Below are 15,390 nucleotides of genomic sequence, written 5' to 3'. Positions count from 1 at the left end.
AGCTCCCATCGAGCTCATTGCGTTTAAATGAGAGTCATGGATGAGCTGATGTGAGCAATTTTCTGTGTCATTGTCAGTTGAAGCCATCTAAGGAGTCACCATGATGCTCACCTTGATCTCGTATCGATCGCTTTCTCTCGTGGGCATCGGTGGCATAGGCAAGAGCGGAATTATGTCCTTGCTCACAGACTTGTTTTGTTTGGGCGGGAGAGGCGGCTTTTTGGCCTTGGGCGGTACGGGTGGAGCAGGCGGAGGGCGATGGGTGCCCATTCGAAAGCCCAGCTCATACTCGAGGACATACTCGATACGAGCGAGTTCTTCTGGATACATGCTTGTATGAAAGAAGCGAACGAAACAAAGGGAGGGGTCGTGATGGATGCGAGGGAGGAGGAAATTCAACACCAAATCGAGGCAGACCAACATGTCTGTGAGCACTTCACTCCCTAGCGAAATTCACCCCACTCTATCCCCAAGGGGTAGGCTCCTATTTTCCGTCTATTTCTCGTACACTTAAGGAACCAATCTATTTGTTTCTCACCGTGTTCTTCGGAACTCGAGTGAGCACTGAATCTCCAGAGATGCATTGCAGCGCCCTAGATAATCTGAAGCTGTTTGTGAGAATTCATTTATTTCTGCCCCCTCCACACCACTAGCGTATTGGATGTGAATACATATTGAATATGTATAGTATCCTTGAACATTTGAAGCCGCTTGCCGAGGTACTATTGGGAGACCAGAATGAAACCGCTTTATTTACTGTACCTTTTCTACAGAACACTGTCATCAACTATCAAATCACGCACGGGGATTGCGAGAATTCCCTACAACAGCCTCTCCACCCTTCTTACTCAAGCTTTATATTGCTGCGTCAAACCCTTTAGCCCCTTAACAAAACGCCCTGACCATGGCTCCTATCGTAATCCTACCCAACTACCTCATTTAGACAACCTTCAAAACAGCAACAAGCAGAACTTAACCAGGGGAGCCCCTCTCCTCGAATAACTTATACAAAACCATGTACCACCTCACCAGTAAGAAAGCTCAAAGGATTGAATATTCTATTCGCGAATAGTGGACGTTGTGCAGACAGTACACCAGTTGCGAATACACCAGTTGGGAAGATAGCCAATGTATTAGGAACAGGATGCCGAATATACCCTTGGGTTCTATTTCAGTTTTACTAAGAGCAGTACAACCCCAACGGGAAGGGCCCGGGTTATAAAACAGACGATTCATACTCTTTCCGGGCAGGCAGAACAGAGATATATTGGGAATATTCAAAGGGAGCGGACCAGGTAAGCCACTAGTCTCTCCTAGTAATGACTTTAAGAAATATGTTATCCTATCCTATCGCAAGAAAGTATCTAACCTTAACTCTACCTATAAGACCGAAACGGTATATAGTATGGATAAAAAAGAACTAACTTTAAAAACTGGATATACTAGATCAAACCCTTTATAACTACCATAAACCGCGTAAACCGTAGTATCCCAGATATAGAAACCCTACCTGAATCAGAAGTACGCGTATAGCCAATATTGATTTAATTAATACAATACTATCAACCATGCCTTCCAATCGTACTTCCAAATGATATAGACCTTGTTCAGCCGACTCAATATAGCATTCAACCAAATCGGGTCGCTAAAACCCCGCCACCAGAGCTGTGGGCTCTACCCGATTTTACGATTTTGACGACATGGTACACCAAATCTACCCCCCAATCTCGGTCGGCAGTATTTGGCTGTAGTGTATGTCATATACCATTCTGCAGAGAGGAGTATTGCTGGCTAGCTCATATTGAGCCACCCAACCCTAATAAATAAGCTATATAAATTGGTTTAAAGTGGATATCACCGGCCTCATATTTCTGAGGACGGTGATTTGATCCTATTGACCTGGGTGGTTAAATCCTTATCGATAGTAGATGGGCGCAACTCGGCGGGTTCAGGGATAGTAGAGAGAGAGTTCCCGTTAGTACAGGCTGCCGCCTCTACCTCCCAAGGCCCCTACCTCCTTAAGCCCCTTCTACCGTACCAAAGAGTTACTATAGACCTTCTACCTCCTTTTGGATTTTATATATAGTGGAAACAGTAAATAACCCTATAAATAGTAAGAGTTGCGCTATTTATTTAATACTCCCCTCTTTACAAACCTAGTAAAGATTAGGGGTTAATATAAAATCTACTTACAAAGTTTCGTTTATTTCGATATCTACCTTCTATAAATAGAATCTACCTCCTGTCGATTGAGGCTTAATAGCTTTATATAGCCTAATGCTAATCTAGCCTAGCCTAATGCCAATCCAACCTAGTACTAGGTGGGTTGCTAAGTAGGTATAGACCCAGTAGGTCGGGTAATTGGTGGGTCAGCAATAAGTAGTAAATACCCGAAGACCCAGTCACGTGAAAAAAGGGGGAGAAAGGTATTATAGTAGATGTTATGGTAGATGTAGAGCTTCGGTAGAGCTTTAGTAGAGCTCCGCACAGAGCTTCGATAGAGCCGTGCAGAGCTTTAATAGAGCTCCGTGTAGAGCTTTGATAGAACTCCTTGTAAGAGCTTTGGTAGAACTCTACGCGGAGCTTCGGTGGAGCTCTATGCCGAGCTTCGGTAGCTCTGTCCCTTGCACGGCCACGATCGTGAGCACATCGACGGTGCAAGGGATACGGAGCTTCGGCAAGGCTATATGCGGGGTTTCGGTAGAGCTCTATGCAGAGTCTTGGCAGAGCTTCTGACAGAGCCTTGGAGAGCTCCGTGCGGAGCCTCTAGTAAAGCTTTGGTAGCCAGGGAAATTAATTATGGAGTCTAGCTTTAAGCTAGAACTATAGATTAGTAGACTCTTGGTTAAATATAGCACGCGCTAAAACTGAGTCAAAAGCTCTGCCAAAAGCTCTGCACAAAGCTCTGCCAGAGGCTCTCTACGAAGCTCCCTCAAAGCTCTGCACAGAGCTCTGCATCTATTATAACGTCTACCATAAAGCTCTACGCGGAGCTCTGTATCTACTATAATGTCTACTATAGAGCTCTACGCGGAGCTCTACGCCTACTATAAATCAGGTTAATGAGTTTAGACCTACCCGCTAAGAACCCAACCCAACCCAACCCAATACCTAGTGGATATTATTACCCGACCTATTATAACGTCTAGTCCCTATGGTTATAGATTGGCGTTATACTAAGCTAGATTGGCGTTAGGCTATATAAAGCTATTAAGCCTCAATTGGTAGGAGGTAGATATTAAAATAAACTAAACTTTATAGGTGAATTTTATATTAACCCTAAAGATTACCTAAAGAACTCTAGATATCCTGGTATAACAGTCGTTTCTCTTTAGGTAAATCAAAGGATCTTTAAATACTATAATACTTAAAGCCATTATTATTAACTCCTTAATTAATGTCTACTACGGATCCTATCTAGGCCTATGTAGGCTACTCTGTATAAAGGGGAAACCCCTATAAGCCACTTTAATAAGACAAAAAACCTCCGGTTTAACTAACTCCGGTTTAACTACCTCCGTACGTAGCCACTTAGCAGCTACGTCTAGACCTTCGCTAGATCTTAGATCTTTATAGTTACTACTATATCCTTCTCCTAACTTATCTAGAGCTAGAGCTAGGCTTCACTACGTCCCAGCTAGGCTCTACTATTGATTACCGTATGCTAGTAGTTTTTTATATCCCGACCGTCTCCTATTATATACTATCTCCCGTAAACTATCGTTTACTATTAATATACCCTAATCTTCTCTAGAGCTTATCGAAGGCGTGAGGGTAATTTATCCGTAACCGGCACCGTAATACTAAAAGGCGAGTGGGATGTGTATGTTTTGGGTATCTTTTCCACTTGAGTCCAGTTGCCAGGCCTCTCTATGGGGGGCTAGTCTGTAGAGAGGAGACAAGAAAGCCGCGTGGTCATTATCTAGGCTGCTAAGCGGGATTATATAGCACGATTTAATGGCGAGTGATCTATTATTCATCGTAGGCGCGTATCGCCCTAAGGGTTATAAAGGGGTGTGTTTGCTCGTTCGTTCGTTCGTTCGTTAATTGTGAGGGGTTGTCGATGTCTTGATTGGGGGGTCAAGGGATATTGAATCCGACTCGTATCCATGAGAATTACACAAGTGGGCTCGGTATCAGAGCTAGTAGCCGCTTACTGTGAAGGAGTGCTGTTAGTAGTGGTTTTCGAGATCTCACTATCCCGTGTGAAAACTACTACTCTCAACAAACACCAGCTCCTACTCGCACGCTGTGCGACGTCTCTGCGTTAGCTCGACTAAATCCGAAGACCAGAAGGTTCGTAGGCCAAGTCACCTCGTATAGGTATAGAGTCCGATTTCGACGGTCCTCTTGAAGAATATAATCTTTTAAATAGATTAGATAGAGTAGCTTTAGGTAGTACTAAGGGCAAGGCGAATAAAATTAGTAATAGGCTTTTTATAACGAGCTCTCCTAAAAGGTATATATTAATAAGATGGCAGTTAGATAGATAAGAGGTGAAGGGTTTATGAAGGGAGCTAGTTCTCTTTTAAAGAATAATTAGCGATTAGTCTCTAAATAGAAAAGGCTAGAAAGTAATTATGTGTAGGAGTATACATATCGGGTCCCGCAAGAGTCGCGATAGATTCGCGATCACTCTCTCTTTTTGGCCGTATGGCGACGTGGAGCGGGACACGTTACATTATGCCTTAAATATATAAAGCCCGTTCTACTTTTAACTTACCACCGACTTACCTATAACTCTTATTCGATACTATTAATTAGATAATTATACGTTCTAGCCGAACTAGCCTATTACACTTTTAGATTTACCTTTATATACTAAATACTAATTTCTAGGTAGGTAAAATAAAAGATATATTAGAAATATTTAAAGGAAGTAAACAAGTAAGCTACTAGTCTCTTCTAGTAATAACTTAAGATACAGATTATTTTAAGAACCTATTTAACCCTAACTCTATCTATAAGGCCAAAATAGATAGTAAAAAAAAATTTAAATTTTACTGAAGTACTTTTCTCCTACCTCTTAAGTTACTAACTTTAAAAACTAAATATAAACCCTTTATAACGATTATAGACCGCGTAAACTATAGTATCCTAGATATAGAAACCCTACCTAAGGCTATACCCGCACCTAGTCCCCGTAGTAGAGAGAAAAACCCCCGGAAGTATAGGTTGCTGCTTTCATCTCCTAACGCCCCTACCTCCTTAAGCCCCTTCTACCGTACCAAAGAGTTACTATAGACCTCCTAGATTCTATATGTAATAGAAACAGCGAGTAACCCCGTATATAGCAAGCGTAGCGCCATCTACTTAGCGCTCCCTCCATACAAACCTAGTAAAGATTACTCGAATAATTCCGAATAACCTGGCGTAAGATCGTTTCTCTGGGCGAATCGAAGGATCTTCAAACGCCGCAGTGCTCGAAGCCGCCAATACCACCCAACGGAGGCACCGCGAGGAGGTCCTACGCCTCTGCCTCTTAGGCTAATGCTGGAAATCGAAACACGAAAGGGATATGGCGGGGGAAGTTTTAGTGGGACGGACGTAAATGCCAGGGGTGGAAACAGTGTAAGCATGACGGATGACGGGAGAAAGAGATCATATACTCGCGTCTCGGACGGATATAACACACGCTTATCATCGCTTAAATACCAGAGGATGTAATCCTTCCTAATAAGTTGGATGGAGTGGCTCCGTATAGTACGAAGGGTGGGGCGAATAAATATAGCAATGGGCTTCTAGGTTTGCCCTCGTGCATTGGACACTGGATAGCGTGGCTCAGCTTTGATCCGGATTAGCTCAGGCGAAGCAGAACCGATCGTGCTTTGTAGAAGATGGATACTAGGTTTAGAAGTCGAGGTCGGCAATATCGCAAAGACATAGGCATAGCTGAAGAGTGATCGGAGGGACACTGGGGAACAGAGCCCTCGCGAGGGAGAATTGAGGGTAGCAATACTATGCGGCTTGTATTCATAGTTAAGTTGAAGCCGTATAGGGTCATTGATAACCCATACACAATAAGCGAATGAAAATCGAGTACATAAAAGACCGAAAAGACGCAGACAAGAATACTTCAGACAAGAGTTTTTTCGTATCGAAGCAATGAAAGCAAAACGCTATGAGATTTTTTGCCAGATATTTGGAATGCTAACTTGCGATATGTGCAAACAGATATTCGTTAGACGCAAATCATACTAGGCGTAGCTCACCTAACTTTTGGATCCATTTAGGGTATTTGCGCTGCAAGCAATTTTGATCAGAAACCCTACGTGTCAGTACCAACACCTACGCAAATAACAATTTACAACAGTTCGATATACCCCCTGTAAAAACACCTCCGATCTTACCGGACCCTACGTCATGCAAAAATAAAAACATATAGAAATGGGAGAAGGATAAAGAAGATCAGCGAGTAGGAGAAGAAATCAACCTGCAGCGTCCCGATTCCCCCCAGCTAAAAACATGTACACCTTCTTCGCGTTCACCTTGACGCTGAAATCATTAAAGAGCCACGTATTTGTGTGTCTCTCATAATACTGAAACTCCTTACTCAAGCTTGCCCTCCCGCTATCCGAGCTGCTTTGGGGCTCCGTCGTCGGCCGAGAGAGAGATTCAGTGGTATGTGGTCGTATTACCGCTTGATGCGCGCCCGGAGAGAGTGAGGCGGGTTCTTTTGAGATCGTAGAGGTGCGAGAGATTATTTGGCTTTGGTCGGAGGAAAGTGCGGGCCGTTTACGGGAACGGGGCGGTTGAGGTGTGGTTCCGCTCGTATTGGAGGATGATGATATCGAGTTTTGAGTCAACGACGGCCGTGGAATGAGCGTATGGGGCTCAGACATGGAGACTGCGTTGTCCTTCTTTTCGTCTCGGATCCGCACTGTTTGCTTGGTGCGTCCAGAGACGCGCTGACGCCCCTTAGAGCGAGGGGTGGTCTCTGGCTCGGCTCTGGGTTCTGACCGTGGTCCGAAGCCGAGCCGAATTCTTTTTAGGGCGGGTTCTTTCACTGACAAGGGTGATTCTGATGATGGAAGACTAGGCCTTAATTCGGGGTAGGCTGATAGCATTTGGTCTGGCAGCCACCATTCATTTTTGTGACTGCGGACTGGGTCTTGCATCCGATCAAAAGTGCAAGGAGAATCTTGGAGGAAACGCTCTCCTGGATCGTCGCCCAGATTCTGGTTTTGTTGAATGACCATGTCAAATACTGCTTGCTCTGCACCAGGTGCCTCGTCGTATAACGAATAAGCTGGTGGGGTGAGATGGCTTCCAATGGCGGCCAGATCCGTTTCCATCTTAGGAGGTAGTTTTTTCTTCAAGATTTTATCCGGGGCTGCAGGGCATTCTTCGCAGCAATCATGAGCACAGTTACGGCATGTCCTTAGTCTTGGGGCGATAAATAGGCTATTGCAATTATGACAGATGCGCCTGGAAGATAAATCGATAGGGTGAGATTTAAACTTTTGGTTATCGGGGTAAGTGCGCTTCTTTTGAGTAGACAACAGCTCGACATTGGAAGATTTGCTGCGGGGCGGTTCATAAGACGAACTATACTCTCCCTGCTTGTAAATTATTAAGCCATACTTACTATTCGTTGGAGTACAGAGATCATACCTGGATCTTAGAAGAAGTGTTGGTACTTCCGTGATAAGAATTTCCTGTAACTTGACCTTCCAAAACTAAGACAGGTCTAGAAGCGATGATGACGGTGCCGCAGATTTTAAGCGAGTTCTGAGAGATCATTGTCGTAATAGAAAGGTGATGAGTACCACCCCAGCTTGGAATTTCCTGGATAGTGGAATCTGAGGCTGGGGGAGTAACAGAGCTAGCAGAAGCTTTTAGGGTACATGATCCACTTGGACCACATGACATACATATCTCATGTCCGCATAAAGGGCAACGACCGTCAGTGATCGGTATAAAATTCGCGTCGCCACAATTGCAGCAAGTCCATATGTCTAGGGGCATGCATGGGCTTTGAAGATAGCTTCTTTCATGTCCCGAAAGTGAGGGAGATGATGGTAGCTTTGAAAACTTTTCTGGAGGACCAAGTTCGCAAGGTTTGCAATCTAGAACACATTTCTGTAATGGTTCCGCGGGTGTTGAGATGAATAGTGGTTGGTATTCATGCGGGTATTTACTCTCGAGAAGCCGAGCATCTGGGAACGAGACGATTTTTGATGATAAACGAGTATCATCAACTTTCTCCTTCAACGACGTAAGATGACAAGAGATCAGTGACCTACACACTTCAGATGCGAGAGGTGAGCTTATGCACTTAGGAACAATATTTAAGTCCTTTTGCAACACCTCACGGACCTGAGTGACGAGAGAGCTGGAGGATGGCCGCAGTTTTGCCGTGTCCTGAAGCATGAGCGCGCAGATATCACAAAGACGCTGAGCCGAGGCAGAGGCACGCTGACGCAGCCGTAAAACCCAGGACATGAGCCGATCGTGTTTCTTGTAATAGGCTGCGGGTTTACCAAAATTGTCGCTTGTCGTGGAAATGCCCAAGTAGTCGTGGAAATCCATAATGATCTTTCCCTGAGCAGCGGTCAACATCTCCGCAAACACACATCCTAGCGAAAACACATCCGCATTCCTTCCATGTGGTAGATGCTCTGCAATCTCCATTGCCGCGTACAGCGGCGTCATAGGACTGTTACTCGAAGAGGTTGAATCCGGCTCCGACACAAGCCTGGATATGCCGAAATCGCTAATGAAAACCTCAGAATCTCTCAAAAGTATATTCTGTGGCTTGATGTCGGCATGCCGAATACGACTGGCATGTATGTAAGAGAGAGCTGATGAGAGACACCCGACCCATCTATGTATCTGAGATTCGCTTTCCTTTTGGTCTCCAGGAAAGTCGAGATAGTCTCTAAGGGTGGACTCAGCCACTGGGCTTATGATGAGGTTGAGGGAAGAATTTTGGGTATAAGCGGCCACAAATTGTATTATATGGGGATGTTTCAGTCTTTTCGTTATCTCAACTTCCCGATGAAATGATGTGGTTCGGGACCTTTTCCTTGCGAATACCTGTCCCGTATAGCATTGCTGAACCACATCCACTGAACCGTAAGCACCACGACCGAGGAATGGCAACGGAAGATTATTATGAAGCCGCGATCGATTCTGTCGCGTGTGCTTAACGGTAGGGCGTAGCTGCAATTTCATATCTAACGCTTTCGTATAACGATTAGAAGGTCTAGGGAGATGTTAACGACGCGCCATTGGGGTATTGGGGTGGTGAAGAGAAATTACAGTAATCTAGAAGACCAGATAGGGACGATTCCCTGACGTTTTTGCTTGGCATTCTCTCCTACTACGGAATATGTGATAGGACTCAGGTGTGTAGAGGAGTAGTTTTGGTGCATACTACCAAGGACTTTGGACATGGATTTTGAATGTGAATGTGTAGTGAAGTTAGTGCCACCGCCTCTTGCATAATAGTCGCCCCTCCTCGTACTCCGGCCGGTTGCGCCTCTCCTTTCCCACGACGAGCTAAACCCTTTATCAGGAGGCTGTTGACTACCCCGCGTCCCAGATCCGTCCCAAGCACCCCCAGGGGCATCATGCTGATCGGGATCTTCATCATCAGAAGAGTCACCGGAACTAGAAGAGCTAGAGCTGTTCTGATCCTCATCAGAATCTTCCTCTTCCTCATCATGCCATGGATCTCGCCATTGACTCATGCTCCGAGCTGCCCCACCTTCACCATCAAAGTGTTGGAGGATATGCTTGTTTCTCTCTTCCCAGGATTCAAAGGTGTGACCACAAAATCCACATTGAAGTTTAAAGCTTGCCTTATAAGCCACTTCAGAACTTTTTACGACGTCTTCTAGATTGCAGCCCGCATGCTTATCTTGAATATGCTTAAGCAGCTTATCGTTTCGATGAACTAGGAAATATATAGGTATCTCTCGTTGGCTACAGACGGAACAGAGCCAGAAGTTTTGTGGCTGATGATTTTCCTCATGTCGTTTCCAGTCGAAGGCACGCCTTGTGCGATAACCGCAATCAAATGTGCATTCGTACTTTCCAACATTCACCCGTCGACGGCCATCATTTCTGGCTCGCTTATTGTTGCATGTTTCCACATGGCTCTGGATGAGCTGCATGATTTCCCTAGACAGATGACTATTTTCGTTAGAATTTGATGTGTCCGGTCCGTTTGGCGTCTGAAAACCAGATTCCAGTGAGGCTTCTTGATCCAGTCCTGTGAATGTAAAGGCCTCTTCTGGTTGGGCACTACCGCTGGGATCCATTAAATTCTGACAAATCCAGTTATGCACTGTCTGGGGCTGCAGATCAATAAGGGTAGCTAGTGCCTTGACGTGGTCATTGGAAAGATAGGCTTGTTGCCCTCTCTCCCCAAGGAAGCCTTTGTACCACCTTCGCATAAACTTCCTTTGCTTTATCGTGACTCGTTCGTGAACCGGGCCGGGTTGATACTCCGAGCTCTTAGATTCTCCAGGTAGATTTATAGCTGGTTGTAATTCCGGGACATGCGAGGGATCATCATGGACCGTATGGATGGAAACTGGATCCATAGGGGATATATTTAACTGCCCCCCAAACTGGTCGTTGGTGGGATATTTAGAAAACTTATTGGTTAACCAAAGTTGTTCGCTGGAATCTGTTGTACCTAAATAACGCGGTCTTTTCCTTGGAGTGCCATCCTGGGGGATTTCGTTATTAGGGAAAGAATAGTATGAGTTATGCTGATCTGAAGGGCTCCCTATGGTTGGTGGTCCGGACGGCATACCAGAAGGCCAACGTGACCAGAACGATTCAGTCGCAGGACTGTTTGTTGGTTGCGTAGATAAACTATTGTACCCAGTGTCGTCTGAGCGGCCGGTTCTATTCTAGTCGAACGGTTAGTCTTTGAAGCATTCTGGATATCATTACAAGGCCCTGGATATTAGATCATGAGCGGGGAGAAATTTTGAGCTTTGCCTCCTTGGAGCATGACAGCCAAGCGTTGAACTGCCTTGCATTTCATTGGTGATACCAACGGTCAGGAGCGCTCTAAAATTCTTCAACCGCACCCTTCCATCCTCAGCTCCTATTTTAAGGGCTCTTACAAGATTCGGCCGAGGGAACCTTCCATTAGGGGTTCCCCGGGACTCAGAGATCTCAAACGAGGCAGACGAAGGATCCGTAATATACGACAGATTATGCATTATCTCTTGGGAGCCTACGGCTGGGCTCTGGTGGGCGTGTTTGCTGCCTGGGCTCGCTCCAAGGTAGTTATATGAGTACGCCATGGCTCGCGTATCACGGCAGTCGAAGCCGCCAAGAGAGTTGAGGAGCGTGACGAGGCTGAAGGTCGGGCAATCAGCTGAAGGTAGGGAAAATGTGAAAAAGCTGACCGGATTGTGCTCCTAAGGAATGCGGGGAGAGTTTTTTTGTAAGACCAAGTCGAAAAAGAGACCAGAAGTTCTTCGGAGTTCTTCAGAGTCGGGGCGCCACGCTCATTCTTCTGTTCGAGCTTCAGACGCCCATTAGCCCTCTGGCTACGCCCTCCGCCCAAATGGACGCTGGCATTCTGCCTTGCCATGGTCTAAAAGGTTAGTGCGCGCGCAAATTAACTGTTATCGGTGAGCAAAGGAGCTGAGATTCGAGCATCATAGGCCGGCAGGCAACATTGGCTCTGCATGCGTTGGAATGGCAGATATAAATACATGATGGGGGTTATTTGGTGGTCGATGAACTTGAGATGCGAACCTCGGGTCGCTCCGACTGAGGGAGGCTTGGCCCATGACCCAGCCATTACCCAATCTCTCGCACTGCCACAAAACACTTGTCAACTAACTCAGTTGCATCTGGGACCTACGAGGACAGAGAGTCCAAGTGCTGCCCGGAACATTGAGTATTTCTGAAAATATGGCATGCATGGGCTTTGACCGGATCTTTTAAAGGTAGTGGATGTTTTTAGGCAACGGCAATCACACCGGACCTAAGACCCGACTTTCAGACACGAAGCACTGCTCGCCCTAAGAAAAATTTACACGTTTTGATTGAGCCCGCCTCACTTTTTGCAAAGAACTTGTCCTTCTAATAATCCCATGACTACCACATGAATCTCTGCACTCTGCCCGGCTCCTGCGGCCATGCAAAGCCGCGATACAAGAACACGTATCCCGTAATACCATTCACGGCTAGAAGCCACGCAGTCTCTAGCCAGAGCCGGAAATCGTATTCTCGCCACCATTTCTTCCGAAGATTTGGCGGGTCTGGAGGACTCTCACGGTTTGTTTCGATAGAAAAAGGTGAGGCGACGCTACTTGGAACATGCAGCCGCCACATGATCCAAGGAACGATAAGGTAGCGCGGCTCAACAAGCGGAGCAGTGATGACGGAGAGAGCAGTAGTAGTAAGCCAGACGATGACGAAACTAGCTGAACAGCTCTGGCAATGCGTATCTTTGCTCGCCTGACGTTTCTTCTTTCCGTTACGGCTCCTCTTGATCCCTGCTGTCTGCTCACACCTCTCAGGGGGATCCAACGATCCAAGAATTTGAATTGCAATCCATCCGCAGCAGCAGTACACAGGTACAGCAAAGTACCTTAATGCTGGATGGCGAAGCAATATTCGGAAGATATAAAATACGTAATGTCGGTTGTCCGCCAGTGTGAAAGGGTGGATGATGGTGTTGTAGTAGACAGCACCTGTTCCAAGAACAACAAATGCGGCAACGGAAAGGAAGCGTGGAGAATTCCAAGTCGGGTATCCTAGAGCTGGAGACTCAAGGAATGATCTGGCGGCTCCTCGTGGAAGACGATCTATCAAAAAGCGGAGTAAAGAGGGAAATGCAAGCGGCCAGGAGAAGAACATGATATATGGCCAGATATATAGCATTTGCGGGAAATGTAGCGTAGCAACATGGTTTGATTTGTCGCCTAAAATGTCAGTTCGGGACAAAGCGTAAGTAGGGTTTGCCGTACCAAGGACCACGCCGCCATTCCAAGCTACGAAGCTACCAAAAGCAAGTAAGAGAATTGAATACGGTGCAACTGCTCTCAAAACGATGAGAGGCCTTCCAAGAGCTACCAAACTAGTGGAAATGATTGCAGCAAAATAATCTACGAACGCTATTGTTAGGCACAGTACAAATGAGTGATGTCATGAAAGGAGAAAATGGATGGGAAGATGGACGGGGAAGATGGACGTGGAAGATGGACGGGGAAGATGGACGGGGAAGATAGACGGAGCTACAACGAAAGCAGACTATACCTTCTAAGCCTGCGATGTCCACTGGACAATCATACAAAACTGAGTTCTGCCAGCTGTCATTTGCAATTTTCATTAAGTCTGGAGCTTTAGCTGCGTGCCGTGAATCTTGATCATGCTTCTTGAGAGCCTTTAGGACAGCCAAACCAGCAGGGAAAACCGCAACCCAGAATATGTTCGTCTGCCGGAAGGAAAGCGCAGCAATGCCAATGAATACGGCCCTCACAATCGACCCAAGTGAAGACGATTCCGGTTGTTGCGACTGCAAGAAATGCTTATAGCCCTTCAACACGTACCATGTAGACACGACGTCTGTGTAGTATAACGCAGAGAAGAAGAAAAGAGGAGGGAAAAGGCCAATGTTAATAGCTGTGTGCGCATGTGAGAGTGTGATTTGCAAGCTATCTTCTTGCTGCTTTTTCTCATCGTTTGCTTTTGAGCGGTTTGCTCTGCGGAGAGCCAGCAGAATATCGATGCTCTCCCAAACAATAAAGCATATGCCAAACACATTTAACGATCGCAAGACAGATATGTCACAGCGGCCTGTAATGCGGAAAATTATATACGATATGAGATAGCTTCAGATCCATTAGATATGGTAAATGAGAAAAAGAGAGGAACATTACAGGCCCGGAGGCGTAGTGATCTTTGGATCCCACTGACGAAAAGCCCCTGTACAATATACTTGAGCCTGCCGGACATGAAAAACCTCGTCCTAGAAATTTATTTAGCGGTCTGTTCTTTTAGGAGATGGACATTGTGGCTTACAAGGTATGGTTCTGGAACAGTTTGGGATACTGACTGCAGCCACACCGTCGACACGATGGTGACCAAGAAAATAGCTATTGGCAAGACTGCGGACTGCCAGCCTCCGAAATGTAGTTCACTCATAGCTGCTGATAAATACCGCGGCTCGTAGAGGCATGGTGTTGGTACAGTCATCTGCAAAAGATCGTTTAATCGTGCCAAGCCCACGAACAGCCCGCATCGCACCCCACCAAAATTTATATAAGGTGCAATGCTAGCTATTTAAAGACCTAGCAACCATTAGCAAACAGCCGTAAGTAGCTTAAAATAAAGCTTAAGTCTAGCCTAATTAGGATAGTTATATAGGATCTTCTGTGGTGTTTTCTATGGCTCCTAGTAAATGTAATAAGCTAGCTAAGCCGCCAACGCGCGCACCAACGCGTCCTAAGCCATTAAGGCCATGTTCGATAACTTTTTTTGACCAGGTCGACTCCACCAGGTGGGCTCTCTAAAAAAGCCACCTGGGGCCACCTGGGGCCACCTGGCCGCGAACGGGCCACCGATATTAATATCCACCTGGTAGATACGGTCTGTTCGACGCCCTAGGTGGATTTTAGGCAGATTAGACGTCTTAGCAGCTAAAAAGGAGGTTCCACCTAGCCAGGTGGAGGCGTTCGCGTTAGCTGTGATTGCGCTCCCGAATCTAGTATAGCAGCGTGGTTAATTAGTAATATAAGCTACCTGGGCTATCTACCTGGGCAAATTCTACCTGGACCTGCTGTTTTAAAGGGGGGGTCCTGGTGGGACGCTGACGCCTAACATAACCCGGTTGATTGATTTTGCTATCCTTTGTAATATTTTTAACCTATTATCCCCATTACGTGATTTAATTTAACGTTAACTATAAAGCCTTATATATTGGCCATAGTATTAATAGGCGTTCTAGCGATAATATTGCTACTTTATATACTTGTTAAGTATATAAAGAACCTTCTAGCATTAAATAGCAGGCGCTAGTAGCTTATTAATCCTCTTCACGGTAAGGTAAGAACGATAGAGCTATTATACGGTCCTCTGTAGGCGCTTAAAATGTTAACGTGCCTTAATTAACAAATGTTTAAATTGCTCCTTAATCGGCTTATTAATAACTATAAATTATATACGCAGGAAGGTATATTAGTGGAGCAGAAACTGATAATATTTATAGCTAGATATAGGGGTGGGTTAACTAGAAGGTTTGTAGCGTAGGAGTTTTAGCACTTAATATCTATAGTAAGCCTATTAGTAGGTAATATTTAGTAGGTAATAAGACGCTGTAACTAACCTTTATTAGCGCCTTCTATAAGGTTCTTAATACTCTGTGTAAGCTATATAAGGATATTGTTAAGCTGCCGCCTAATTAAACTC

The 15,390-nt window shown here is 45.5% G+C and overlaps 5 protein-coding genes across 5 annotated transcripts; all 5 read right to left on the bottom strand.

Annotated features, from left to right (window-relative positions):
- Positions 1–536, bottom strand: K441DRAFT_227948 (uncharacterized protein). The gene has a single exon (XM_067640629.1). The coding sequence runs from the start codon at positions 421–423 to the stop codon at positions 88–90; it is 336 nt and encodes a 111-aa protein (XP_067500570.1). The 5' UTR covers positions 424–536; the 3' UTR covers positions 1–87.
- A 5,412-nt stretch (positions 537–5,948) lies between these two features.
- Positions 5,949–8,597, bottom strand: K441DRAFT_665335 (uncharacterized protein). The gene is made up of 2 exons (XM_067649489.1): positions 7,615–8,597; positions 5,949–7,559 (listed from the first exon to the last, which is right to left on the bottom strand). Exons 1-2 carry the CDS (start codon positions 8,530–8,532, stop codon positions 6,429–6,431), a joined length of 2,049 nt encoding a protein of 682 aa, XP_067500569.1. The 5' UTR covers positions 8,533–8,597; the 3' UTR covers positions 5,949–6,428.
- K441DRAFT_483590 (kinase-like protein) lies at positions 8,554–9,096 on the bottom strand (the record flags this gene model as incomplete). The annotated part of the gene is made up of 1 exon (XM_067641911.1): positions 8,554–9,096. A coding segment is annotated over one exon (543 nt), but the record flags the coding sequence as incomplete, so codon positions are not given.
- A 617-nt stretch (positions 9,097–9,713) lies between these two features.
- On the bottom strand, positions 9,714–10,427 carry K441DRAFT_420366 (uncharacterized protein; the record flags this gene model as incomplete). Its single annotated transcript, XM_067641539.1, has 1 exon — positions 9,714–10,427. A coding segment is annotated over one exon (714 nt), but the record flags the coding sequence as incomplete, so codon positions are not given.
- Positions 10,428–11,672: 1,245 nt separating this feature from the next.
- On the bottom strand, positions 11,673–14,152 carry K441DRAFT_616885 (glycosyltransferase family 59 protein). Its single transcript, XM_067645768.1, has 5 exons — positions 14,005–14,152; positions 13,863–13,951; positions 13,240–13,814; positions 12,951–13,088; positions 11,673–12,905 (listed from the first exon to the last, which is right to left on the bottom strand). The coding sequence occupies exons 1-5, from the start codon at positions 14,125–14,127 to the stop codon at positions 12,076–12,078; spliced, it is 1,755 nt and encodes a 584-aa protein (XP_067500566.1). The 5' UTR covers positions 14,128–14,152; the 3' UTR covers positions 11,673–12,075.
- Positions 14,153–15,390: the final 1,238 nt, after the last annotated feature.

The sequence above is a fragment of the Cenococcum geophilum genome, assembly GCF_001692895.1.
Source record: "Cenococcum geophilum 1.58 unplaced genomic scaffold K441scaffold_42, whole genome shotgun sequence".
In the NCBI taxonomy this organism is placed as follows: Eukaryota; Fungi; Ascomycota; class Dothideomycetes; order Gloniales; family Gloniaceae; genus Cenococcum; species Cenococcum geophilum.
This window is presented reverse-complemented; position numbering and strand designations above follow the sequence as displayed.

Coding starts and splice junctions, on each gene's coding strand:
- K441DRAFT_227948 (XM_067640629.1), bottom strand. CDS start 423: ATGTTGGTCTGCCTCGATTTGGTGTTGAATTTCCTCCTCCCTCGCATC.
- K441DRAFT_665335 (XM_067649489.1), bottom strand. CDS start 8,532: ATGGATTTCCACGACTACTTGGGCATTTCCACGACAAGCGACAATTTT. Junction 7,560..7,614: donor ACACTTCTTCTAAGATCCAG/GTATGATCTCTG, acceptor ATTTACAAGCAG/GGAGAGTATAGTTCGTCTTA.
- K441DRAFT_616885 (XM_067645768.1), bottom strand. CDS start 14,127: ATGAGTGAACTACATTTCGGAGGCTGGCAGTCCGCAGTCTTGCCAATA. Junction 13,952..14,004: donor CTGTTCCAGAACCATACCTT/GTAAGCCACAAT, acceptor ATAAATTTCTAG/GACGAGGTTTTTCATGTCCG. Junction 13,089..13,239: donor GGACATCGCAGGCTTAGAAG/GTATAGTCTGCT, acceptor TAGCGTTCGTAG/ATTATTTTGCTGCAATCATT.